General features: G+C 40.7%; 3 protein-coding genes across 5 annotated transcripts; all 3 read right to left on the bottom strand.

Annotated features, from left to right (window-relative positions):
• On the bottom strand, window positions 1–4,658 carry gpaa1 (glycosylphosphatidylinositol anchor attachment 1). Of its 3 annotated transcripts, none has more exons than XM_023154617.3 (13): window positions 4,542–4,658; window positions 4,136–4,256; window positions 3,870–4,049; window positions 3,655–3,766; window positions 3,392–3,539; window positions 3,196–3,297; window positions 2,906–3,102; window positions 2,601–2,797; window positions 2,341–2,494; window positions 2,160–2,231; window positions 1,872–2,068; window positions 1,001–1,171; window positions 1–912 (listed from the first exon to the last, which is right to left on the bottom strand). In XM_023154617.3, the coding sequence occupies exons 2-13, from the start codon at window positions 4,207–4,209 to the stop codon at window positions 669–671; spliced, it is 1,848 nt and encodes a 615-aa protein (XP_023010385.2). In that variant the 5' UTR covers window positions 4,210–4,256; window positions 4,542–4,658; the 3' UTR covers window positions 1–668. The 3 variants fall into 3 exon arrangements, with proteins under 3 accessions (XP_023010385.2, XP_012772211.2, XP_012772210.2); XM_012916757.3 differs by having other exon boundaries at window positions 1,872–2,065; XM_012916756.4 differs by having other exon boundaries at window positions 4,136–4,296; window positions 4,542–4,621.
• Window positions 4,659–5,300: 642 nt separating this feature from the next.
• On the bottom strand, window positions 5,301–7,199 carry exosc4 (exosome component 4). The gene is made up of 3 exons (XM_004542763.5): window positions 6,925–7,199; window positions 5,910–6,116; window positions 5,301–5,820 (listed from the first exon to the last, which is right to left on the bottom strand). Exons 1-3 carry the CDS (start codon window positions 7,093–7,095, stop codon window positions 5,461–5,463), a joined length of 738 nt encoding a protein of 245 aa, XP_004542820.1. The 5' UTR covers window positions 7,096–7,199; the 3' UTR covers window positions 5,301–5,460.
• Window positions 7,200–7,531: 332 nt separating this feature from the next.
• On the bottom strand, window positions 7,532–19,674 carry prkacbb (protein kinase, cAMP-dependent, catalytic, beta b). The gene is made up of 10 exons (XM_076876577.1): window positions 19,262–19,674; window positions 15,186–15,247; window positions 14,979–15,107; window positions 14,598–14,696; window positions 14,418–14,500; window positions 14,177–14,303; window positions 13,992–14,087; window positions 12,285–12,407; window positions 11,980–12,144; window positions 7,532–8,950 (listed from the first exon to the last, which is right to left on the bottom strand). Exons 1-10 carry the CDS (start codon window positions 19,305–19,307, stop codon window positions 8,825–8,827), a joined length of 1,056 nt encoding a protein of 351 aa, XP_076732692.1. The 5' UTR covers window positions 19,308–19,674; the 3' UTR covers window positions 7,532–8,824.
• Window positions 19,675–27,380: the final 7,706 nt, after the last annotated feature.

The raw sequence follows: 27,380 nt of genomic DNA, 5'->3' as shown, positions 1-27,380 counted from the left end.
GGTGTCAAAATGTATTTTATTTTTGGCAGCCATAAATATGAAATAAACACAAACCAAAATTTCAACAAGTATAAAAATATTAGATGTAGTGATGGCTTGTTCCAATGCAGACAAACATTTTAAAAAGAGGCAGACGGCCAAAGTGGTTTCTACCATTATATCACTGTTTTATATGTTGGTACCGAGTCAATGTTTAGCATCCTGTATGATTAATAAAAAAACTGTATTGTTCTTTATGTATCCCCCCAAAAAACCTTTAGAAGAAATCCCCAAAAAAGTCTTTAATCAAACTCTCCTTTTACACAAATCAACCCAACGGTGACTTTTATAGTTATTGGGAAACTCATCCCCTTCATGCAGCTATACTGTGTAATTCTAAGACTGATGTTAAGTAGAAATCAGTTCATTTTGCTCACTTTCAAATAGTTTTTGGTGACTCAGAAATGCCTCTGATGTTTAAAGTCTGAAATATTTTGAGTAAACGTAATAACCAAATGTCCAAACATGGAGTTGGAGTTGCTGCGTCTTCTCCAAGGCAACTACAGTACATTGTTTTTTCCTCTCCAGTGGATTCAACTGGTAATTCTTCACATTCACCCAGCAATGACAGACCTGAGTACATTTCGGAGGGCGGTCGCACTCACGAGACCCTTCAGTGGACCTGTGGGCTACTTCCAGAAGAGGATGTTCCAGAAAAGCAGCCAGCATGGATAAACCAGCAATGCTATGAGTGGGTAGACTAAAGATCCGTACAGGGAGTGGTCCAGGATCCCCTGTGAAATGACTGATAGATACAGCAACCAGCCATCTTGGAAGCTGACAGGCATGTCTTGCAGCTCTTGAAAGAAAAAGACTGAAAACAGGAGCGTGCAAGCTGGGCTGAGGATGACCAAGATGAACGCTGACAAAACCCTGGAGAGAGAAAAAGAGCAGAACACGGTTTTAGTTCTGTATAGTGATAGAGGGCTATGAAGGCCAAAGTGTCTGTGCAGGTGTTTACTTTGGAACGTGGGGTGTGACAAAGGCAGCTAAGGGCACCAGAGTGAGAGCCAGAATGAAGCCTAAGGAGAAGTTGATGAGGGCAGTGCAGCCCAGCAGCACAGCCAGGTACAGCACCGCGACGAGCTTCAGCACTCTCCAGCCCTGCTCCGTGCCCTCCCCCGACAGCAGTCTGCAACAAACAACACAACAGCTCACTTAATCTCCTGCGTCAAGTTAGCCATTGTCTGATAATCAACTAAAAGTTATGTTTTGACATGTTTACAATTTAACTTTATGTACTGAACTTTGAGGGGTAATCCACACAGGAAGCTCACTTTAGTTGATCGACTCATTCGGGCCCCACAGATTTTACGTCGCCGTCCCCTTTTTAACTTAAAGTTACCAAGTGCTACTGACTTTCTGTGGTTTCTGGTCACTTTGAAATCACTTCCTATGTGGATGTCTCTTAAGTGTGTCACTGATGAATACATAACTCAGTGTGAGAACCCTGAATGATTTGAATTTGTGCTCATACTGAAAACTCAGTTTCATAGTTTGTACATTAATGTTTTGCCCTCCTCGAGTCACTCTACTCTGACATCAGGAACTGTCGCTCACTGGATATTTTTCTCTCTTTTTCTGATCATTCTCTGTAAACCCTAGAGATTGTTGTGTGGGCAGTTTGTGAAATACTCAGACAAACCACTTCTTACTATCATCTGATTGATTGATTAAATATTTGGGTTAACAAGCAGTAGGACAGGTGTATTTAATAAAATGTACAAGGAAATAAACAAGGAAAATCAATTTACACACACACACACACACACACACACACACACACACACACACACACACACACACACACACACACACACACAATGTAGTACCTGTGTGTGTTATGCGGCAACGCCAGGCCTGCTGTGTAAATAGCAATTGCTGTCAGAACCACAGCCTCGGTCTCAGACACAGGGAAATGTTCGACAGCAGTCTCCTGGAAACGGATCGGCAGCGCGTACAGAGCAACTCCTGTCAGGTGGCTGATCACCAGAGGAGTCAACACCGACAGCACTCCTGGACTGGACTGCTGGAAGGAAGCAGATTTTTATTAAAGTGTTGCTTAACCAGCAAAATTCAGGTTCAGTTTTGATGAGTTTGTCTTAGCACGTGTGTCTAACCTGATCAATGTCAGCAACTCCATCCTCTGTTGTCGATGGTGGAGTATTGAGTTGAACCCACAAGTCTAATGCCTGTATTACAGTCAAGGAAAAAAACTGAAGGTTGAATTTGTTCCCACCCTGCTCTCAGCTGTTATTAGGTTTCTTTTATACATTTCATTTCATTTTTATTTCAGGATACACGAAGCAGCAGAATAACGGCGAGCAGGCCGAAGGCTGGCATGTAGTATCCAATAGAGACAAAGTGAGAGAGTGACGGCATGAGGTAGAAGAAGTAGGACTGGTGCAGGCGCTCCAGGAGGTTATTCAGCTTACGATACATTCCTTCCAGCAGCCTGCAGGACATTCATTTAGACAAAAAAAAGATCATAAAAGTGTCAAATTACAAGCAGAACATAAAAGCCTTAAATATAAACAAAATCAGTATACACCATCTCTGACCTGCCGATGGTAGTGGCGTCAGTCTTGTACTGCCGGAAGCTGTTGACACCCTTGATGGTTGCAGCTTCGATGTGGTAGCGCAGAAACAGGCCGTGGTCTCCCCAGGGCCGCCCACTGGCCTGCTTCATCACCATCAGCATCATAGTCTGCACAGCGTGGTTGTACCCTGACACGCTATCCCAATCGTTCCTTTGCAGCTGTAAACACATCCACAAAGAAAAGCTACATAACGACTCTCCAACACATAATCTTAGCACTCTGCTAACCATGCACAGAGCAGAGTGCGTCTGTTTATAAGCATTTACCTTGCCCTGGATGGTGCAAAGAACTCCTATCTTCTGACAAAAGGCATAGAAGAGGTTTGCTAAGTCCAGGTTGGGTAACTGGCCATTGAGGCCTTCCAGTACCAGGTCCAAACTGGTGATGACATCACTGCTAAGCTCCAGGGACAGTGCTGCCTGAATTGATCCGCCACGGCCTTGTAATGGAGACCACGACATACCTGGATGAACCATTTCAGCAGTAAAGTTAACTTAGTTGTACATCTCTTTCCTTTATTTTACTGTACTGTAACTAGATACACGTGTTTGATCACCTGTAGTGTTGGTGTGATGGTAGCCCTCCAACCAGGCCTGCATACCAATCAAATCATGCTCATTGACAAGGAAGATGATGTCCTTTGCCCAGTAAATCTGATCTATTAAAAAAAACAACATTCATTAAACCAAGAAAAGCAACTGCATCATCATTCAAATTGTGGAGGAGGAGAGGGGAATGAGTGTTGTACTCACTTCTGAAGTACTGAGCCAAGCCGAGAAGCAGTCCCACAGCCTGGTTGTTGTTATCACCTGGGCTGCAGGGAGCACTCAGCACCAAGGCTTCAGTTCGTGGAGCTCTAGGAGCTCGAAGGATACCATATACATTTGTGCCTTTTACAATCTGCCAAGAAGAGGAGACAGCACCAAAAACAAAGTCATGAAATATTCATAAAGATTATGCAAACACCAGTCTGTCTCTTGCTGAGAACAAAATCAGTTTTCCACGATAAACGTACATATCGCTCTTTGTTTTCATCAGGGAAGGGTAGTGTGCGAGAGAAGCTCTGAGTAAACACTTCCAGTCCTCGATCCTGCATATTCTTCACAAGCCAGTCCACTGGCATCCCACTGCAGAGAAGCAAATAGTCAAACAAGATTACACTAAAAACGATCAGACTTCTACCTAGACTTGAGTCTGCATAAAGACCCACAAGCTTATAGTAAACCTTACCCAACTTTCTTCTTATGGGCTGCAAACTCCCTCCCTGTGACCAGCGCTCTCTCCCCAGCTGGAAAGCGCTCCTCCACCATGGTAGAGCCCATGGCATTCTCTGACATGTATGTCCGCAGAGTGAACGGCTCAAAGGCCAAACCCATGAACCAAGCCACACCGGCAAAGTAGCAGACCACACTAAAACAAGACAGAAGTAATATTAATAGAGAGAGAGAGAGAGCTAAACGAAAGTAGGCAGACGGTTCGCACTGACTAAAGCTCACCAGATTGGGGCATTGAGGCGAGTCAGCATGCTGATCAAAGCCCGTCTTCTGTTTGGGTCAGATAGCAGCCCCATATTATCAGCTGTAACGTTACTCCAAAGCCTGGGTTTACTGGCGGATCCTGAAGGAAACACACTAACAATCCGTCAGGATAGCTGCCGCTGAGGAATAAACATCGATATGAAGACATTTATGACCATTCGACGCTGCGGTAATCACGCCTTTATATCGAGCTAAGAAATTGCTTCCAGGGATCCATTGTCAGAGCATCTACTGACAGCTGAGGTTAGCCAGGACGATTTCGCTAAATGGTAAATGTTTAAACCCGCTATACCCTGCAAACGCGTTTTTAAGATGTTTAACAATAACTTTGTATTATTTTGCAGAATGTATATGAAAAACCCACCTGTGTCCACTGGTCACATCCACCTTCAGAGGTGGGGCTTTATCGCAGAAGCCGCTGCTGGACGTTTTCGATTTCCTTGTTCCTGCGGGAACATTACTGCGGCGCACCGACTTCCGCTCAACCAAGTTAAAAATAAAAGAAAGTAAAACAAAATAAAACGACACAAAGAAATATTGAAAATACTCGATGAATAACCTGTTCCATCGTTATTTTAAGGTACATGTTTAAAACTTCCCATAAAATTTTTCTTAAATGCCTAAAGCTCGTAGTTTTCATTTAGCGTGTGAGTTTACGCGTTTATTTAGTTTTAAACATCTAAACTTAGTTTTTTTTAAATTATTATTTATTGCTATAAAATGTAGAACATCAATGTGGTAGCTTGTGGTAGCTTGCCAGTGGAAATATATATATATATATATATATATATATATATATATATATCATCTCAAAATGTGTGAGCTCAGAAGTAAGACAAAATTTCAAGAACTTAGTAACTTAAACTTTTGAGAAAAGGTTAAAATCGCAAAAAAAAAAAAAAATGGAGTTGGACAAACAAGCTTCCATCGTAGACAGTAGGGAGCAGGTGGGGAAGATAACTGGGAGTGATGGAGGTGTGTCCTGGAGAGAAGGTCAGTAGAAACAAGAGAGGATACGTGTTTTAATGGCAGGTGGAGAGGTGAAGCTGCAGGAGCAGATGTCATATAAGTAGACAAGTTTGAATACCTCCCTCATAAATAAACAACCAATAAGGAAACGATGCATGACTAACATATTTATTATTACATTTATCACATTCATACAAAAGTATTCAGTGACTGATATAAATGAATTAAAGGTTAATATCATTTGTAAATATTTAAAGTCCAATAACACTTTCAAGCTGCACTTGGAATCCACATGTTCCCGCTGCCGTCCCACGTCACTCTCCGGTGAGCACCGAGGCTTCTTGAAGATGCTGCCTCACCACCTCATCCAGCACTTTGCTCACACCTTTACAAGCAGTCATTGCAGCCTCAATCAGAGTCTCGAGGTGATCCTGATGCAGTCTGGCATCCATCTGCAGCAGAGCGATCTGTCCACCTCGGGGCAGAAGCGCTAAAGCCAATGAGCTCACGCCTCCATTTTCCTCCGCGTAGCACAGGTCAGCAAGGGGGGTCTCATCCACAAACCCCACAGTGCAGGCACACACATAGTCCCGCATGGGGATGCCAGCGTCAATCACTGCCAATGTGGCAGCATTCACGCACACGCTGTAATTCCCTCCGTCTGACTGCAGAATCTGTTGAAAGACGATGGAAACGTGCTTGTGAACAATTACAAAAAAATCTATTTACCTCTCACCAGATGAAGCGTCAGTCCAACACGAACCTTGACATAGATATCAATTTGAGATCGAGGGTACAGCTGGGTCATCACAGCAGCCTCAAACGTCTGCTTCAGGTGGAGGCTCATCTCAGTGGATTTGCGGTCTCCGTGTGGTCGTCTCTTCCTCTCCGCTGTGCTGAACGTGGCCATGCTATACTGGCAGTTGATAACTGCTCGATCATGAAGAGTCCGACTTCGAGAACCTCGCATCTGGAGGAAAACGACAGGTAAGAACTGATGTACAGCTTGGACTGGACGTTACTGTGCTTACACACTGGAACAATGTTAACTGCACCCAACATAAATAAATGCTGCAATATACACCAACTGGACACATTTTTTGGTGCACTTGTTCGACGGCTTGTTAACACAAATGGAATATAAACGTATCATTTGCACAGAGTCAACCTGATTATTGTTGCTGACTGTGTTCATCCCTTTATGATCACATCTTGGGATGTTTGCTTCCAGCAGGATAGCACCCCACGTCACACACCTCAAACAGGTTTCTTTAATATTCTCAAATGACCTCTACAATTACCATGTCTCATTCCAAAGGAGCACCTTTAGGATGTGGCGTAACAGGAGATTAATATTATGGATGTGCAACCAACAAATCAACAGCCACTGTGTGATGCTATTATCTCAATATGGACTAAAAAACTCAAGTGGAAAAGTGTTGTTGAATTCATACCATTAAACAAGGTATGAATTCAACAACAAGTGTAGAGAATGTATATGCTATCATAACTTTGATTTCAATTCATACTTCATGCTGTTGAGCCTTATATAAAACTTACTACACATCCCGTCTGCTTTGAGCAATAATTTAATAATGATACCACACTGTGCAAGTACTGCTACAAGCAAAGGGTCTCGCTGAAAATGCCCCTTTCTCAGGTATTTACACTATATTATATCAAAATGTGGCGACTTTATGTTACTGGTGTGATGACCATAATCAAATGCATTTTATTGTTTATCCCCACTAACCCTCTCCTCCATCCGCGGCACTTACTTCGTGGGGACCGTACACCACGGCCAGAGCTTTGGTGTTCCCCTGCTCTAAATACGCAGAGCCGTCGGCCTGAGTGAACACACCCATACGGGCCTGAAGCTTCCGCAGCTCGGTGGCTTTCCTTCCATCTAAACGGTATCCTTGATCAGACAGCAGTTCCAGGCCCGCCATGTTTCCGTAAACTTCGAATGAACGGCAACGCAGCGTCCCACGTGTCTCCTGCTACACTACATTACCCATACGCCGAGTACCTAATAGAAATACGGCAACAGCATAGGTCCAAACCGAACGACAACTTCCGGAAAAGAAAACCAGGCAGAACGGAAACCATGAGAAGCACAGTTAGTATCCACAGTAAACCGTTTTCATTGTGTTTAATACTCTGGTGGCTATGGTCATCTTTTATATACACTGCTGTGGTCCAAGTTGTTCATACCAAGATGCCAAATCAGGAATCCGTGCTCATTGTGACGATTGTGATACAAACTTGCTCAAAACGTCTAAAATAAAATATCTTCTCTTGAGGCCTCTGGACTTTTGTTACTACCCAGATCACACAGTAGGATCCGCAATCCACAATGGAAGAAAGGGTGCAAGAAAATTCCAACACTTTTAAAAATAAAATTTATTAGCATCTCTAATGTGTATAAATAAAAACATATATGAAACAATGCATATACGTATGATGTAATGAGCTTAACAATAACAGGGTTACATGTGATACAAAGGAGCAGTCTTCATTTTAGCCAGTGTATTGTGAGGAAAACTGAAATCAAGCTTTCAAATATGCATACCTATAAGTTGCAAATCTACATTCTTTGACAAGAATGAAATAAAGAATCTCTTTGGGGCGATAACAGGGAGAATATGGTAAATATCCTTTTTATGCATTCCTGTTCAAAGATTTTAAAACATCTTTCATTGAGTACATTATACTTCTTTTTTTTTTTTTAAGGTTCACTAAATGTTGAGGCGCGGAGATGCAACACTATTCACACTGACCCTCTCAGCTTTACATAAAAGTTAAAATCCTAAAAGGATTTCTCTTTACTCCCTTTTACCAAGGTCACGTTGTTCCACAGACTTGTAATGAGGGTCTTTATAAGCAGGCCCGATGGGAACAATATGACTATAATGTTTGACACAGCGACAAAATATTGGAACATATCAAACTTTACATGTAACTAGCGGACCCAAGCAGATCAAACAAACAAGTGGATTTTACATTTTTACTAATGTAACAAGGTTTGTCATTTTCTGCATGGCTTGCTGTGCCTGGGTCACGATACAAAGGAGACAGTGAACATGGGGGTGAGGGGGGCTCATCTAAGGATTTGGCTCTCTAAGGCTTAAAGCAAAGAATGGAAAGGACCTCTCTTCTTGTGTCACTTAGCGTTTTCCCATTTGGTCATCCTTTAATCAGTCAAAGTTGTCAAATGTCTGGACAGATTTGCACCTAAGACAAAATCTAAATGTGATGCACACTCTTAATTTACATTGCTGACAACTGGACGGGAATCCCTACAACCCAAAACGTGTGTATCATTATTGGCCACTGTCAGTTTTTCCTCATAAATTGAAAAATATCACATTTTTATAGGGGATAACAACATCCAAGACTAACTGCTTCAAAGTAAAAAAAAAATGGATAAGTACAAAAAAAACAAAACAAAAAAAAACAAAAGAAAGAAAGAGAAAAGTGATGTGTCTGCTTTAATATGCAGGTGTACGTGACGGTGACAGGTTATCGGCACCCAAGGATCATGGCGACCTCATTCAGCCTTGTGGAATGAAGGGACTATGTAGTAGATCTGAAAAAGATGGTCTCTGCTCCATCCCAAGTCTTCAGAAGAGTGCAAAGATCCCCTTATTTTCCCTGATATATCCATGTTCTCACGTCCTAAAACTCTGCGAACTCCTTTGCGCATTTTTCCGTTAAAGAAACACGGATTTCCTCCTCCTCGTAGTCGTCGAAGTTGCTGGTGTCCCCCGGGCCTCTACACTTTGGTATGAATGGAGCTTCAACCTGCAGAAGAACAGAAGGACTTGTTTTACTGGGTGAGATTATATTATATTTATGCCTACACTGGCTTGTCAGTAGAGCAGGCAAGACTGTATTGTATTACAGTGAATGTAGACAGCATCTGTTGTCCTGGCAAACCCCGAATGCTGTCAACTTAAATGATGTGCCTGTCAGATAGCTAGTGTCTGAAGCCTCTCCCTTTACAATGGAGGCAGTTTTTAATAACTTAACAAAAACTGTCAACTCTGCAGTTTGTGTAACAATTCACCAGATGTGCAGATACGAGAGCACACACATCTAAATTTCCCTCTAAAGTCTGCTTTTCATTCCTAAAACTACTTTATTCACGTCCTATGAGTACAACAAAGCACAAAAGCATGAATCCTTTGATTAGACATCTTAATCCCATCTTAAAAATCATCTTCAAAGCATCTGATCTGAAGAGCTTCCACACCACAGATATAGACACTTGTGCCTTCATACATAATCAGACACACACTGTACAAACCAGCTGATGCATAGCAAAGAGTTAACCCTTTAAAGCCCTAACCAAGAAATCATTCAGAGAATTTGTTCATTGAATCTTCTGACAATTTTTGCAATTTATCGTTTAAAAGTGTGTTGTCCAATTTATTTAGGTTTTATGGGAGAAGAAAAACCCAAAAGAGCAGAATCAAAGATGATGAAAAACTGTATGTATCAAATATGTTACAGGTTAATGGGTACCTCTGGTATCGCTTGTACTTTCATCTTTGTCCCCTCTAATTTAACAGGATTTTGTATAGCTACATTTTAACTAGGGCTGCACAATGACTCAAATTTTAATCTCAATCATTTGAGAATTTGACTTCCCATAACTGTTCAGCATCACATTTCCTGAAAGCACTTGACTGGGGTGATATACTCCAGGTAACAGCCATCGAAACAAAATTTAAATGTCTGGCGCAGCACGACGTGGAGCTTGTCCCTAGAAGCGGATCATCATTCATAGTTTGGAAATACTTTGGATGTAGGGCAAGCAACGTCAGCCAAGTCATATTATGTCTGTGCCACAAAGCAGCACAAGTACCTTATTGAAAACACATCACAAACTGCAGGATAATTAATGCATGAAGGCTAAGGAAAAACAATGCAATGGCTGCTAACAAGAATTTTCCAACATCAACTCAGACGTTTGTAAAAATAAGCCAATGCAACGCCTTCGTATGCGTATCCGTCTGTCTCACAAAGACACGCTGAAATCAAAAAAGTAGCCACATTAATTTAACCAAAGATATGAGAGTTTAAAAAAAACAGGGTGAGTAATGTAGGCTTCTGGAAAATGATCGACAAAAGAGCCGTTATCCCCAACGCAATTATTTTTCCAAAGTGGTAATACCTGCCCTGTATGCAAAACGTTGCAGGGGAAATGGCAAATGATCTCACAGCTGTCGGGCACTTGGTACTCCAAGCTTAGGTCACTGAAATATTTGTCTGCAAAGATGTTTTAATTAACAGGAATTTTAGAAAATTTTTAGAAAAGCTAAAAGTCGCTGACTCAACTATGCGTTAAGTTCTACTTTAATTTTTATAAATATTTATTTTTCTTCTAAATGATGCACTGAATTTAGTCATTCAGTATGTTTTATTTGTTTGTTTACATCTGGCTTGTGGACAACAGTTAAAAATTAGCCATCTGGCAAACATTGTATATTTGACCTCTTCGGACAAAGCATTATCCTTGATAAAATTAATATAATTTATATGATCTATATTTAACTTTCTTTTAACTTGCTCTTTGTACTGTGTTTGTACATTAATTTTACCCATTATTTAACAGAAGTCATATGATTGCAGCTTATTCAAATACATAATACACATAACTGAGACTAAAGACAAACTGTGATTGGATGATTTTCTCAAACAGCAGAGTTGCATCTGTAATGCTTCAATACATCACTTACTGAACACTACTTTCAAAGATGCACTCAGTACAACTCAACGTGTATATCTTAAATACAAAAACTGTGGCATTTTTTCAGAGTTGCCCGTTCAACTCCCTCTGCTCTGGATTTACTACATGTCAGAGAATAACCTTACACGCAGAAGCATGTGACATTAGCCAGGATCCAGAAACAAATGTTATACAATTAATCTGATCATTTCGTCGTAGTCAGATGTCTACTTTTTTCCATAATTATTCCATCCTGAAAATACATATTAAAACAAAATGATCAAAGAGAAGAAAGGACCTCTGCAAATATAACAAAATATGCTTATATGAGCTGGACTAGAATATTCAAATAGGATATTTGTTCACTGGGACTTCATAAAATCTCAGCATGGGTGCCCGCCAACTTACAGTGAGACTACACAGTGATTGGCCCAAGATATTACATTCTAACACTGTCATACAGCAATATACTAAAGGCAACTGTCCACAAAGAAAAGGTTCCAACTTCACTGTAAATACAAAACTGCTTCTCTTCCTTTTTGCAGCTCTTTATCTTACTTTTACTTCATAAAACCCCAGGAAGCAATTCTGCTCATGAGGAACTACTCTGGAGTTTTACTGGACTAACTTGAACAGAGAACGCTGCTTATTTTCATCTTATAGAAAATCACAGGTAGAGTGCAAAAACAAAGTTAATAAAAAAAAACCCCATAATGATTCCATATTAAGCTAAACTAAAGGAAGTCTATAAGATTTAAGCCCAAGCTAAATAACTAATTAGATTTATCCAAACAGTCCATTATCACTGTCACGCCTGCAAACTGGCATGTGGCACCATGTGCAGTAAAGCTGGGTGATTTCCAAGTGAAAAAACCCCACACCTTTACTGGCCAGTTAAAAAATAAAATAAATATATTAAGTAAATACTGTGCATGCAACAGTAACGACAATCAGAAAGGACCGTGTAGTAAAACTGATTGAAGAGTATTTAGAAACTTTCTAGAAAATAAATAAATAAGTATGGGTGTAAATCGATATGTAATTAACTCTACGAGCTAATTCTGTATGGTGTCACTTTAATGTGTGTTTGGTATCTTGCCTTTCTCTCATAAATTGCGATCCAGTCTGTTGTGGCGAACCATTTGTGTCCTTTGATGTCATTGACTCCATTCTTCAAGTTGCCGTAGCGTTTGGTCAGATCCACCTGCAGCAGGTTTCTCAACAGGTCCTTTAAATCGGAGCTGAAGTGAGACGGGAACCGAACCTGAAAAGGCCACAAGTGTTAGGATTTCATTTCTAGTAGTTAATCGTTAATCGTGCACATTTAATTTAACTTAGCTATCATGCATGACCGTTGCTCCTCATGCCATCATGTTTGCATTTCCAAAAGAAGCAGCTTCTTACCTTTCCAGACACAATCTTCTCATAGATCTGAATAGGCTGATCTGCAAAGAAAGGAGGGTAGCCAGCTGCCATTTCATAGATGAGGACTCCAAGGGCCCACCAATCCACAGCTTTGTTATAGCCCTAAAATGAACATAACACATGTTAATGTAACAGAAACACACAAGAAGAAAAACACTTCTAGTATATAAGTGGAGAAAAAGTAGGCTGTTTTTAAGACATTTAAGACTTTCTCATTATAATTTATCACTTGAGAAAACTTCCAAATGGCTCCCGCAGCTGCACTTGGATAATAACACTGAGGAGCTTTGGTTAGTTGCATTGTAAGAATCTGCACGTCACCACTAATTTTACTCTGACCTGCAGTTAGAAAACTGGAACTTTGTATATAGAAATAAGACATTTGTATAGCAAGCACAGACAATTCTGTTCCCTCTCTAGATAAATTCCTGCAACAGTTCTTTTCTTTTAATGATGATTTTATTTTTTGGTCATAGAAACTTTTGTAAAATATGACTCATCTACAGACCAGTGTTTAGGCTTTACAAGCATCCATTAGCAGAAATGAAACTGTACTCATAAACGCAATTAACGCAAATGTTTAATCACCCAATCATACTGCACATCTCAATTCATTTATGCACGGTCAGGACAACCTACTGAAGTTCAAACTGAGCATCAGAATGGGAAAGAAGGGTGTTTTAAGTGACTTAGACCTTAATATAGTTGTTGGTGCCAGGCAGGCTGGTCTGAGGATTTGAGAAACTGATCTGCTGGGATTATCCCACACAACCAACTCTAGGGTTTACAGAGAATGGTTTGACAAAGGGAAACTATGCAGAAAGCAGCAGTTCTCTGTGTAAAAATGTCTTGTTGATGCCAAAGGCCAGAAGAGAATGAGAGGTCAACAGCAACTGCATTCAAAACTCACTGAACCTTGAAGCAGATTGGCTATAACAGCAGAAGAGGACACCTGGTGCCACTCCTGTCAGCTAAGAACAAGAAACTGAGGCTATAAATCACACCAGTTCACCAAAACTCAATAATAGCAGATGGAAAAATGTTGCCTGGTCTGATGAGTCTCGATTTCTGCTCCAAAGTTTGGTCAGGTTTTAGTGAAAACAACATGAAAGCATATATCCGGCTGCTGGTGGTGGTGTAATGATGTGGGGGATATTTCTTTGGCACACTTTGAGCCCGAGTACCAATTGAGCATCATTTAAACATCACAGAGTATTGTTGCTGACCATGTCCATCCCTTTATGAGAACAGAATCTATATAAAATGAAGAATTCAGTCAGTTCTGAAGCCAAATGGAGATCTGTACCTAAAGTTGCCCGGGAGTTTTTATTACTGTATCACCTATAACTAAAAGTTTTGTGTTGTTAGAATGTGCCCTTCTTATTTACACAGGCAGTAGGTCCACTTCCATTGAGCTGCAGCGGACACTTAAAGCTCACCTACATGTCTAGAAAGGAACCAGTGATGAGGTTGCTTGCAGTCCTACAGACAAGCTGTTTAAAAGATAAGCTGTAAACCTTTTCTTCCCATGTAGTCACACAATTCTTGATGTTATTTTGCTTCAACATTTCTGTGTGGCATCGCTGATTTTCAATATTAATCAAATAATGACTAAAGTAAGAAAAAATGCTTTGATGCAGTGCAGAAAAGTAATGAAAAAATAAAGTTACAAAATGACGTCCATACTTTGCTGAGTATGATTTCCGGAGCCAGGTACTCCGGTGTCCCACACAACGTCCATGTCCTGCCTTTTACCCGCTTAGCAAATCCAAAATCTGTCACCTGGAAGTCAGTCGCACATTGTTTATTCAGCAAGTGTGGACACACAGAAAACACAGCAGAATTGTGTATTGATCTGCGTTCTGGCTCACCTGAATGTAGCCGTGGTGGTCAATGAGAAGATTCTCGGGTTTCAGATCTCTGTATATGAGATCTAGTGAATGGAGGTATTCAAATGTCAGCACTATCTGGGCGGCATAAAACCGCGCATGTGGTTCACTGGAACGGAAGAAGAGATAATTCTGTTTAGAGTCGTAAACAAACACGCGCGAGTAATATCAGAAAATCTATATGACGAATCAAAACCGCAGGAGACTGCAGACGAAAACTAACCTGAACCTTCCAATTCGTCTTAGGTGTGAGAACATCTCACCACCTGGAACATACTCCATTACCATGTACAAATTGGAGTTGTCCTAAAACAAGAGGGGAGGGGCCAAAAAACACACTTTAATTTTACTGAGACTCAAATAAAGGAATTTTAATTATATAATGCCAAAAATCATACTGTACCTTAAATGCGTACTCAAGTTTGACGAGAAAGGGGAAGCTCACTGCCTGTAATATCCTCTTCTCATTTAATGTGTGTTCTATTTGCTTGAGTTTCACCACCTGACAGATAAAGAGATAAGATGACCTTGCCGGGCAAATCTCACTAACATTAGCAACAGACACGGCTGAACACTGAAAGCAAAGGCAGCTTTTAGTTATAATTTATTTTACTTGTGTCCCCCAGTAACCCTTTTAATACAACAAGAACAGGTTATAATGTCATTTTTTTAAGAAGATTAGCAGCCATTTGTTGGATGTGTTTAGCGCCACCTCACTTTCATCGTCATGCGTGGTTCCCGCTTATGTCAACACTACTGTCTGTTTGACAGTGTTGCCACTGACCTTCTGCTTGTCCAGTATTTTCATGGCGAAGTATTGCTCTGTTCCTTTGTGCTTCACCAGCATGACTCTACCGAACGAGCCGGTACCCAGCGTCTTTAATCTGTCAAAGTCATCTAGGCACGTCGTGCTCTGTTGAAACAACATTATGTTAGCCTGCTTCGTGTGCCAAGTCTTTAAATAGCGAGTTCAACTTTTCGAGATTCTGACCTGTGGTGGGCATTCCCATTTCCGTAAGAAATCTTCTTTGGCTTTGGCTAGAAACTCTTTAACTAAAAGATAAAGAGCACAGACAGGCGGTCAGCACACTTCTTTATGCCAAAAGAGCTTGGCTTATGAGTACAAAAGTTATATTTGGCAAAAAGAACGAAGGGCATTGTTATAGAAGGGAAAGGAACAAATGAGGAGAACAATACGGGCAATCAACTCTCATCTGGATATGAATTAAAACATATATTAAAAGTATCACATACTTTAGTTTAAAGAGGGGGACAAAATACAAACACAAGACAGCAACATCCACAACAAGCAGACTAGTGATGCATTCCAAGACACTCAGAACGTTCTCTGTTATTTTGTAGCCTTACTAAAAACGGTAAGAGGACCACAGCACTCAGAAATGAGAGGGAAAAGTGTATCTGAGCATCTTGTGCATCACTTACAAGGAGTTTGTGGGAAGGCTACCAAACAAAGCATAAAATGGTAAGCATAAACAAACCAATGTATGGGACACACAGCAGATATCCAGATTGAGAGAATGCAGATAACAAAAAACACTGAATTATTTTCAAAGCAGGACAAAGTAAAAAGCAAGCACGTCTAGCAGGTTTTCACAATAAGACCAATTCTGTTTGCCATTCTGGTCATCTTTGGAGGAATTTAGCATACCAAAGGTCTCTATTGATCACCAAGGTTTTTCAGGAACAATCACCCACACGGATGACGTGATAGAAAAGAGAAGACAGAGAGAAATATAGAGTTCATGTACATAAAAACAAGTATAACACGTCAACAAACATGGAGCATGTGTAGTGAATAGAAGCAACAGGAATGAAAACAGAGCTGAGAGTCACGTGAGGAATCGAAGAAGAGACTGACTGCCTACTATGGTGTTTTAAAAAAAAGCTGTATCAGAAATTCAGCCATGCGTGCTAGATCAGCCTGAAAAGATCATCTATAGCAAAGATAAAAACATTACAAATCTAATCTGAACTACAAACTTTTTTTTATTTAAAGCATCTTCTTTCTTTTTTCACTCCCACTGAAAAAAGAACAGCTATGGTACAGTAACAAGTGGCTACCTCAATGTCGGAATTGAAGGTTTTTAGCAATAACTTTTTGTTGATAAACTCTATGGACACCAAGACATTTGGGTGTTTTTGTCTTTAACATGAGTATAGTGATTTTGTCAAATGAGGTTCTGGTTTCTAAGAATCAGACACGTGCAATCTGAGTCACTTCTAGCACCCTTTCAAAACAACAGCAGTTCCTTAGTTCCCAAACTCTTCCATTGGGCTGTGAAAACAAAGAGGTGATACAATACAGCAGTAAACATCCTCCTTCACCAACTTTTTAAAGCGTGCTGTTGGTATCAAGTTCAACACAAGCATTTTTATGAGGGAAAATAATACAGTTTTTCAGTTTCCATTGGATATATTGACTGGCAGGTCATAGCATACAGATTTTATTTGCATTTAACAGTGCCCTGTATATCATCCATTACACATTTTCACAGCAGATGCTGTTGCAGATGCAACATCACTTATCCTGCTGAACCACTGCGCAATATTTTTGTACTATTGAGTGATTATTGTTATCGTTTTGTGTTTTTTGTTACCATTTATATGCATTTTTATACTTTTAACTAAAACATCTGTAGAGCTGCAAAACCAAATTTCGTTTCACTGCATATTCTGTTGTTGCCAACTTGTATCATCTATTCTCTTAATTACTTTTCTTAGCTCTAGTATGACCTTTTATAAACTTTAATCTGTTAAAAATAAGAAAATAATGCCCCAAACTGCAGAGGTCAAAGTTAAAGACATATTTTTACCCTTGCTTAAATAACCCATCACAAACTAAACATAAATTCCAATTCCAAGGTCTGCAAATACATTAGAAGAAAATATCCAGCTTGTTAGAGAAATAAATGAAGCATCTAAAAATTATATCAAAAACTTGAGGAATATACTGTCTCAAGTCTAATTCAGTGTGGGGGTTGGAAAAAACAAACTGTGAGGTTTAGGCTTGTTCAGTTTAAATCTTCAATACTCTTTGCAATGCTGCGTGTCTGTAGAGTAAAGTTAGCACAGTCGACAAGCCCTTTCTGAGATCAATGCCAAACTCCACACAAGCAAGACATGGTTGAGTTATGTTGGCTTATCCAGTTACACTACAGTACACGCGCACTGTGATATAAAACAGGTGTCATGATGGCAAGTGTTTAATCTCTCCGTCCAAGTGTGACCGTGTCAGTGCTCTTCCAACCGGTCCAGCTTGTTGCATCAATGTACAGTAAACACAGGTAACGTGCAGCTCTGTGGGTAACCAGGTCGTCTTATCAGGGCGGCTACACTCCAGACAAATCTGCCCCTCGGAGCACAGTGTCAGCTTAAATGGGTTTAACAGTTAGCTATGGCCCAGGATCTAGGGATCATAGTTGCATTCAGCGGAAATGCTTGGCAGTATAGATAATATAGCTGATCTGATCATCTCCATCTGCCTGAGTACGTCTGCTTGGAACTGTGCACAGGGCCTGTCTGGTGTCTCTCTACAGGTCAATAAATCTCAGCAATCACTGCATCATAAAGTGGCATTACCTTAAACAAACTCAGTGTACAACTCAACACAGATGGTTCTCTGCTTTGTGTTGTTTTTTTTAAGAGTAAGAAAATGCACTGGGCGTGTTTTTGTTTGTAGCCAAATACAGGAGGATTTCTTTTTATTATTTAAGAGCAAGGGGATGCTCAATGATGACCAGCTGCACACATAAAAGCATATGAGCACAAAGTAACACTGGCCTAGTCTGAGCTACGTCAAACCTTTCAAAGCTTGTAATACCCCTTATCCTCTGACGAAGGTCTGATGACAAGCTGCTCCAGTCAATGACACTGAGTGTGAGAAGTGAGCCCTGATGGACCTTTACCACAGTAAGATTAGCAAAGGGACTCTAAACAAATGAGTGACACGATTAAAGTGTGCTTTCTGGGGAGCGTGCGGCCCTAATGCTGGGAAGACGGCAGCAGGTCCAGGCTTTATGAATGGAAAGAGGGCATTTGTCATTTCTCCACCATATTTGGTCATGCTGCTGTTTATGCAGCCCAGAATAAAATGTGGCAGTGAAGAGCCCGGGGCAGGAACAATCCTACGCTGCCTTCAGATAAAATTTACTGTCTATTTATTTAACAATTACCCAAGAGCCTGCGGTTTATTGCCGCAGATTTAAGACCATCTGTGAAAACTTTCTGTCTTCGTACAACTAGCTGCTGTTGTTATTGTTGAGAAGAAGCCTGCAGTCAAATATGCAGCAAGAGCCAAAGAATTATAAAGCTCGAGATGACACAACAAAAGAGGTGGCGAGGTGATGCTAAGGCTCAGGATTTTTACTCATTAAGCAGGGATTTTGACATGAGACAAATACAAGTCGCTGATGAGTGTGTCAGTGTATGACGGCCCTAGAAAGCTACAACCATCAAGAGGCAATGAAGTGACAGGGGCCTTCTGAGGGCTAATCCCCCCACCACTACCACCACCACCACTTAAAGCTAAAGTTAGCAGGCTAGCTGCTCTTCCAGGCTCTCTTGTGCTCCAGTTTGCATGCAAATCGCCTTTTTAACATTTGAAATTACCATAGAGAGCCATTAATAGACACGCACTGTTTTCCTGGCTACTTAACAGGCTTTAATAGTCTCCTAACACTGCCAGAGCTCCCCTTCCCCACCCCCCTGAATGCCAAAAAACCACAACAATCCGGGGGTCTTCTTGGCGCTATAGCTACCTTCAGTAGCCCCCCTACTTTAAAAAAATGGATATATATACGCAGAACCACAAAAACAATACTTCATGCTCATTTTTCTATCTAAACGCAGAGTGCTTTCAGCGTCGGTGCAATGTGGGAATGTGCGGGGGGCGATGACGGACGGACGGCCCTCCCTTGCTTTACTCTGGCTGGTAGTTTAAACAGTTTTTAGTTATAACAGGCTAGCTGGCTGCTTCGTGGCATCTTGTTGAGATGACTAAACGCAACACAATAACACTTCTGAGTTCAAACGACAGCTCGCACTCACCGCTCTCTAGCTCGTTGCCCTTCTTGGCGGTGGCAGCGTTCCCCATGGTGTGGAAGACACGGCGGTCGCTCCGACTGAGAAGAGATGGCGGCGGCTAGCTAACCTTCCAGCTTATGTTTTCGAGGTCTTCAAAAGAGGCTAGCCCGAAATCGATGCAAGTGTTTACTCGGTTTAAAAGGCGAGGAAAGCAACGTCCAGTAGCCGCCCCCTTTCCTTCCAGCTGCCCCCTCGCTCTCCCTCTGTCTCTCCCGCTCCTTCTTCCCTGCGAAAGATGTTCCGCTCCCGCTAGTTCACTGATGTCTGCACGGCTGTCATGAAGCTAGCGGTCACTCCTGTTTCTGACTAAGCTGCTCCCGAGAACCGTCACCAGCACTCAGCTGCGTTCACGGAGCGCTCAGGGGCTTGGATTGGCCACAGATGGCTCTGAGCAGATGCCAAACCAGGCATGCTTCCGCGTTTTTGGAGCATCGCGGCGATTGTATTTCGCAGATGTGGGATACCGTTAGAGTGCTCTTTTGTCTGACTTTAGAGGAATGAGTCTTTATTTCATTTGTGTGTTCAGAGCCAAACGCTATTAGTGTTCCCTTACACCATGTCAGCTGCACATCTGCTTTGACAAGTTCATTGCACAGCTTCAAATGTTTATTTGTATGCCTGTGTGATTTATACATGACAAGTACGCGATAGACAGATATAGTATCACAAATATAGTAGTAATAACTCATATATTATCATTATTAGATTTAACTGAAAAGGAAAGGGAAAATTATGTTAAAACCATGTTGTTTTTCTATCAAAAATAACCAAGGTTTTTATAGTTAACTGAAAGTAGACAAAAAACTAAAACTAGATTTGTTTTTATTTAACTGAAAAAATAATAAAAACTACAAATGTAAAAAAAAAAGTGCAAAGTAAATTTCAAAAAAGTAAGTAAAGTAAGTTAAACAAAAAAAAGTCAGTGAAACGATTTTGTGAACTTGGAAAACAAAACAAAAATATATATATATATGAAATATCCTGAATTTTGGTATTTGTTCAGTCTACGGCCTTTGTCTATAGACTGAAAGTCAACTGCTTTTAAAAAGTTCTGTTTGTGATTTTTATAAATCTTGTCTCTGGCATTTGTCATACATAAAATAACAAAAATTAAAAATAAATAAATAAATGATATAAAATACTCTGAAAACAGATAAAATAAAATAAAATATGCAGAACGTTTCGTTTACATTTTTACAGATTTGGTTGTATTTATTTACTAGTCAAGTACATAGAGGACTGTTTGTAATCTACTTTAAATTTTATATTTCTATCTATCTGTAAAACATTTCAGACTAGATTTCAGGTTTAAAAACTTTCTTAGAGTAAAGTATGTTTTTCTATCAAACTAAGATTTGGTACATAAAGGAGTTTTAAAGCGATTTAAAAACCTTAATTTAGACACCCCAAGCTGTCTTCATAAATTTTTGTATTATAAAATCTAGTTTAAACCTTCCTCAAAATTCCCATATTAGGACAGGGTATTTATTTTATAAATAAAATAATAATACCATAAATACCGCAAGAAATAGAGTAAAACATAACACAAAACAAAAATACAAGACTAAAAACATAGTATTAATGTTTCTAATAAAAATATTGAAATTATTTGTCTGCCAATCTATCATCACAGCTTTTTCTGAACTGCAAACAGTAAATAATCAATAATAAGTTATTTTGTAAGTACAAATTTAATAAGCATACCTGTAGTTACAACCACTGCAGCTGCCTCATTCTTTTCTGACAAGATGTGGCTCGCTTTGCTCCATTCAGCTACATGTGCCTCGCAGGTAATACCATGTGGTAGATGGTATAAGACCTCCTTGATCTTCTTGCTTCTTTTCCCTCTGTAACATCTGTGTCAGGGTTTTGTTCTTTGCCTGCAGATCTGAAGGGAGGCAAGTGCATTGTGCTTTTGCGAGGCACAGTGCAGCTTGGCTTTAGGGTGACAAATGAAAAAAATTCCTGCATTTCTTTTTTGTTTTATTCCGTTTTAATTTTTAGTATTGGTAACTTCTGGTAACTACTGAATCTTCCTGTGGTAACGTGAGTCTCATATGGACTTTCTAATATAGGAAAAATGCCAAGGGTGGAATTGTGGTACTACAGGAAGAAGTCTGGAGCGGCAGAGAAGTATGTGAGGGTGATGTAGGAGGTGAGGACAGCGTAACAGAGGTGAGATGTGTGGTGTGGTCGGTTTAGGGCAGCTGTGGCTCAGGTGGTAGGCAGGTCATCTACCAATCAGAAGGTCTGCGGATTAGTAACTGTGAACAAGATACAGAATCCCGAGTTGTCCTTGATGTACCCACTGGACTGTGAGTGGGTGAATTTTAGATAAAAGTCTTTATGTGTGTGATGTTGCTGTGGTTGGGGTGAAAAATAGGTTCAAGGTGGGGGTTGGAATACATCAGGTGGTCAACCATACATAGCAACAGATAGTTCACAAGAGAGGAGAAAAAGAGTGTGAATGCTGGGTGGAGATGAGTGTCTGGGGTGATTTGTGACAGAAAGATAGCAGCAGAAGTGAAAGGGAAGATAGTAGAGAGACCAGCGATGATGAATGGTTTGTAGACAGTGGTACTGACAAAAAGACAAGAGGCTGAGCTGGAGATCTTCATTGACTAGAATGGACAAAATCAGAAATGAGTACATCTGTGGTGAACCCAAATAGAGCAGCTGGAAGAAGAAGAAGAGAAAAAGGCTAGATAATAACGTCTGGCTTTGCTTATTTATCTGTGCTGTGAACTAGCAGAATGGTTGGAGAATCTGATCCAAGCTTTGCAGTTTACCTCAGGCCTACATCAGCTTCAAATCCACACTGGGTATTCAGTCTGACAGACTAACTGTATGGTGATGTTCCTATTTAGATGCGTATCTGTGTGCATCTTTGAAAGTCGGTCTGCTTGGAGTTTGGATCATTTCCTGTGGCTTGTTCACAGTTCAGATTTCCTGGTTTTCATACACGCGACCTGGATCAGTGTCTTGCATCTTAGGAACAAGCCTGTTGTCTCGTGCTTTAATCTTTGGTAAGCGATAGCTTTCTTTAAATAATTATGGCAGCGCTGCCAAGAATGTCACAACTACAGCATGCAGGAAGATTATTAGAGGAAGTGAGGAAGTAATCCATGCCTTTGGAGTGATGACCAGCGAAGCAGAGCATTTGGTATCCAGCCTTGCTGTCATATGACATCATGGGTGTCTGATGATTGCTATCAAACATTGGCTGGTCAGTTATTTTGAGGGCAGAAGCTGAAAAAGCATTTTATTCGACATATATTCTGACACAGGAAGAAGAAAAGATCAAAATGTTTTTAGGTGTTTATTTCAGGCTAGTGGTTTGCCTCCGTAGATTAAAAAAATATTTTATACTTCCATTCTTCCAAAACACAAGGAATATGTTTACATTGTCCTTCAAGGACAAGCATATCGCCTTGCTGTCCTTCATTTTAGTCTGTCATAGGCAAACTACGTCTTTACAAGATGCATGAGCACTAAGGAGATTGTTCCTGAGGAGTGCAAATATCCCTTACTTGGAAGACTGACTCATTTGCACCCCTTTACCTCAGGAAGCAGAAGGAAGAGAAAATCCATCCTCATCAAGGTATCAGGCAACTCTGCGAAGGGCAAGAGGTCTTTTGACCCAACCCACCTGTCCATGTTTGTTTGTTTTGTATCACTGGATTCAGTGGAAATGTTAGCCTTTTCTCACTTTCTTGGGGGCAAGTTTGTGTTTATTGTCACACTAGAGGTGGATCTCTAGGGAAGAGGGGATACAGATGATTTGGCATTGTTATGGGAAAGCCCAGCCCTTTGTTTCACACACAAAGATTGCTCTATGTTGTTTTCTCTGGCAGAGACCAGCATTCCTCAGGGGATGGATGGCTTTTCCAACAACTGCCTGAAGGGTCTTCTCTTCTATGCATTTTCTTCACTCTCCTAACAGCATCTCACTTGGCGAGATCATCTTCTCACACGAAATCCCCTGAAGGCCCCCAGGTAGCCATCAATATGATTGTTGGACAGAAATCACCTGGAAGCCTCCAATCAGGATAGAGCTTTGGGTGTGGCCACCAAAAGCTTACAAAAGGGGTTAGTGACATTTAGGTGTCCTTCAGTCTTGAATTTAGCAGACTTTCCGTTACCCAATGGCGCCAAAAGAGCTGTTTACTGTAACAGACACCAGACTACAGATCCAAAATGACTGCTCTTTACAGCACATGCAGTAGCTTTAAAGAATTTTTGAACTTAAATATAAATTACTTTATGCAACCCTGAAGAATAACCTCGGAGGTGGTTGATTAAAACCTTCTGCAAAAAATGTCAAAGAAAAGCAAAGTAAGCTCCGAGGAAAGTTCAAGGATTGCTTGTCTGCACACTATTATTCAAATCATATGCAAAGCAAATCAGTCCTCCATCACATTTACTAATCCTGATCAAAATTCATAAATGGAGGACTTCTGTCAAGAACAGAAGGCAAACAGGAGGAGCCAAAAGGGCACAGCAGTAAACTGAGCCATATAACTGTGCGTAAAGTCAAGACGATGACACACAGAGATCACAGAGAATTACCAGTTCACCAGTGTTAGGCCCAAAATTCATCAAAAGCCCAAAGAGTAAGAAATTTTCCTTTGCAAAAGAAAAACAGCAGCTTTTAGAGACTTCTGCATTCCACCTGCGCGTCTCTGGCAGCAGAGATGTGACGTATTTATGTTAGGGTCCCTGGGTCGTTGACCCAGTGTTTTTGTGTTTTTGGTTCTTTGATTTTGTTATTTCATTATATTCTAGCTTTGCTTTATGGGTTTTAGGATTATTCTTAGTTTAGGTTCTCTGGGTGGGGTTTGGTTAGTTTTAGTGTTCTGGTTTTCTGTCTGTGTTCCATGTTGCTGTCTCCCCTTTCTGCTGTATCCCCACATCCAGTCAGTGTCTCTGTTCCCTTTGTTATAGTGCCTGCCCGTGAGTCTGTTATGTTTCCTGTTTTACTTTGAAAGTCCAGATTGCTCCCTCTGTGTATTTTAGCCCTGTGTTTCTTAGTGTCTGTGTCGCGATCTACCGTTTACTTTGCTGTGTGTTTTGTCATTTTTCTAGTTTAAGTTTGTTTTGAGTTTTTTCAGTCATGTTATATTTTGAGTCTTAAATTAAAGCCTTTTTGAGTTCACGTCTGTCTCCGGAGTCTGCACCTTGGGTCCTATTCCTGCTTGCACACAGCCTCACCTAACAATTTAAAGCTTTACAAGTCACCTTTTATACGCTGTGATACTGTATGTGCAATATTACTTTTTTCCACTTCTGCAGTGTTGCTTACTGTTCTAATGATCACATCCCAAAACCCTGCCCGCCCTGTTGTTTTTAAGACCAATAGCAGAGGTGGTTGAGATAGCAGAACTCACTGCTTGGCTTAGTGCAGATATCAAGGGTCTTATTATCGCCAGCATGTGGGGTGGGAGGTTCCCCCCTTCACTGACAGACTCAGCCAGCTGTCATATTTTGATAAGGTGTCTGATGATTGGCTTTTCCTGTTCGACTGCAGCCTTCCTGCATACTGTAACCAGATATCCCCACCATTTGTTGTCGCTGCACTGATCCACAGTTAGGTTTACATGTATTCACCTTTGGATTGCATTTCAGGGGGCTGTTATGCAACTTATAGCATATGTTAAAATGCTGAAAAACCTACAAACCAATTTTATTCTGGCATTTTAATGAAATCAATTATTGCTAGCTAAGTGATTAAGACAGGTGATTTTTGCTATTAACAACACTACTTATTTTATTACTGACAACTAAAAGATTAGTTTGAACTCTTGTCCCTGTGTGGAATTTATCCTGTTTACATTTACACTGAAATATTTGTGCCGTCTTTGGCATTTCAAATGCAAATTTCATCCATCTATTTTCTTACGCTTATCCGATTCAGGGTCACGAGGAGTTTGGAGACCAGCTGCTGTAGGGCAAAAAAGTGCGGTAAATTTTGGACATGTTGCCAGTCTACTGCAAAGGTAGACCTATAACCATTCACACCAACATTCACATCTATCACCAATTTAGAATCACCAGTTCTTCTAATGGGTTTACTGAGCTTGGACTGTGGGAGGAAGCATAAGTACCTGGGTGAAACCCAGGCAAACACAGGGAGAGTGTAAAATTCCACACAAAAACACACACACAGCCAGCTGGCTGGTGGATTCAAATCCAAGACCTTGCTGCCTGAATTGTTTGATTTTAAATATATCTTGGACACCTGGAAATGTGAACGTGTGCATTATTTTTGCAAGATGAAAACCAGATTTATGTGCTTTATCTCGCAAATGTGTTCAAAGTCGCTAAAGACAACAGAATGACTGACATAAGAATACTGATAATACTGTGTGAGTGGCTCCTAGGGCGGTGTATTGCACGTTTGCCCATTGAGTGAAAGATCCTTGCTTTGATCCTGGGAGGGGACACAAATCCCTCGGGGTTTGTTGCAGGAACAGCAAAATAATGGGAGCTACCTGCTGGGGTGACCCCTTGTGAATGAGGGGAGCAGCCAACAGTAGCTTTTACTGTGTGACATTAAATACAGCTTTTACTGTGCTCCCTCTCTCTCTCTCGGTATTGCATCAGGCCAAACTTTGAGCTGTAGTTATCTTTCACTACACAAGAGGGCAGCAGACCTCTGCCGCATAACCTGTGATAAACACCCGAACCAATTCTCTGTGCACTCATGTTTTGCCTTGACCGCAGTCAGAGGGAGTTGATTAAATTTTTTGATTTTAGTTCATTGCGGTCAGCTTTGCAAACTCGGTTCAGTGAGTCTGCTTATATTGCATTTGGCTGATGTAAAGTTTGGTGCTTGTCTGCTGTGTGAATTTAAGACTTACAAACAAGGCTTTCTCTTGTGGCCAAAGTAAGTTGCACTTTCTGCAACAAACATGTGACAGTGTGTCCTTACAGAGCTGTGGCGTGTCTGAAGGTTAAAAAAAGAAGTGTTTTTTGTGGATTGATAGCTATCCAAGAGTTTTTCTCTCTGAAAATGTGGTGCCTCATCGTGTTTTTCACAGAAATTGCGTGCAAGCACGTAAAGAGATATTTTGGTTATTGAATGGAACATTCATCTGTTTTCACTCTTTTACCTCCTCGTTTTTTCCCTTTCTTTCTCTTTTCTTCTCAGCAAACAGCAGGTCATATTCATCTCGATTGACCAGCTGCTCTCCATATTGGCTTTCTTATGTTTCTTGCAAACAGTCTCGGCTGCGCTTCAAAGGGAATGATTTATGCCCTTAAATGAATGAATGAAAAGCCATATCTTCCATGTTTTCAGATTTGATCGCCTCAGACCTGTGACTGGAGAGTATGCTGCATTCTTTCAGCCTTCTTTTATCTTAATCACAACAATAGCCACAATGATTATTGTAATTATACTGTAACCGCGACTCTCGACTCATTTGATGACATTGTAAAACAATGATAATTCTATTCTAGGTGCTTATTTGTCCAAGCAATTGAAATATTGGGTAGAGTGGCTGTATTTCAGACACGCCCTGCTACACATTCACACAGGAGCTGCCTAGTACAACCACAGATTTCCTCTGTTGGCAACCGACCAGCTCTACTCCAGTGGTTGAGGCTTGAGTGCCTTCATCCACAGCACATCAGCTGAATTTATAGGGAGTAGGGTGTGTGATATTTGCAGCTCTCCAGCTCCTGGTTGTCACTGAATCCCTAAATTTCCTTCCACTTGCTGGGATTCAAACCAACAACATTGGAATACCACATTCACTGCAATCATTTTGTGGCCGCTAAAACCTAGGGAGTGAAGTTATTGGACCCATTTTGCTTAAAAATCGCCTATTCTTCTTTAGGCAGGGGGCGTGAGTGGTGAGCTTGGGAGTGATTGTATGAATATTGCTACTATTAAGCCTCACATGAAACGAGGGCAAACTGATCAACGTGTATGCTTAAATATGTTCAAATCTGCATTATTCTAACATTGTGAGCTGGTTAAAGGGAGAAAGAAAAAGGTCACAGGTAGCAGACAGACACGGATGTTCTGGTTATCTCCCTCTTATCAGTCACCAGCTCCTATTAGGATGTTGCATGTGGT

The sequence above is a fragment of the Maylandia zebra genome, linkage group LG18, assembly GCF_041146795.1.
Source record: "Maylandia zebra isolate NMK-2024a linkage group LG18, Mzebra_GT3a, whole genome shotgun sequence".
NCBI lineage: Eukaryota > Metazoa > Chordata > Actinopteri > Cichliformes > Cichlidae > Maylandia > Maylandia zebra.
The sequence above is the reverse complement of the archived record's forward strand: the minus strand, read 5'-3'. Positions and strand labels throughout refer to the sequence as shown.

What these genes read in the sequence shown, in the direction of transcription:
- prkacbb (XM_076876577.1), bottom strand. Translation starts at nt 19,307, where the DNA reads ATGGGGAACGCTGCCACCGCCAAGAAGGGCAACGAGCTAGAGAGCG. An exon ending in GGGCAACGAGCTAGAGAGCG is followed by an intron (nt 15,248 to 19,261) that starts GTGAGTGCGAGC and finishes TTTATCTTTTAG; the next exon opens with TTAAAGAGTTTCTAGCCAAA. An exon ending in TCGCAATTTATGAGAGAAAG is followed by an intron (nt 8,951 to 11,979) that starts GCAAGATACCAA and finishes GTTCTTCTGCAG; the next exon opens with GTTGAAGCTCCATTCATACC.
- exosc4 (XM_004542763.5), bottom strand. Translation starts at nt 7,095, where the DNA reads ATGGCGGGCCTGGAACTGCTGTCTGATCAAGGATACCGTTTAGATGGA. An exon ending in TGGTGTACGGTCCCCACGAA is followed by an intron (nt 6,117 to 6,924) that starts GTAAGTGCCGCG and finishes GTTTTCCTCCAG; the next exon opens with ATGCGAGGTTCTCGAAGTCG. An exon ending in AAATTGATATCTATGTCAAG is followed by an intron (nt 5,821 to 5,909) that starts GTTCGTGTTGGA and finishes GTCTTTCAACAG; the next exon opens with ATTCTGCAGTCAGACGGAGG.
- gpaa1 (XM_023154617.3), bottom strand. Translation starts at nt 4,209, where the DNA reads ATGGGGCTGCTATCTGACCCAAACAGAAGACGGGCTTTGATCAGCATG. An exon ending in CCATCACACCAACACTACAG is followed by an intron (nt 3,103 to 3,195) that starts GTGATCAAACAC and finishes TGGTTCATCCAG; the next exon opens with GTATGTCGTGGTCTCCATTA. An exon ending in CCGTTATTCTGCTGCTTCGT is followed by an intron (nt 2,232 to 2,340) that starts GTATCCTGAAAT and finishes ACTGTAATACAG; the next exon opens with GCATTAGACTTGTGGGTTCA.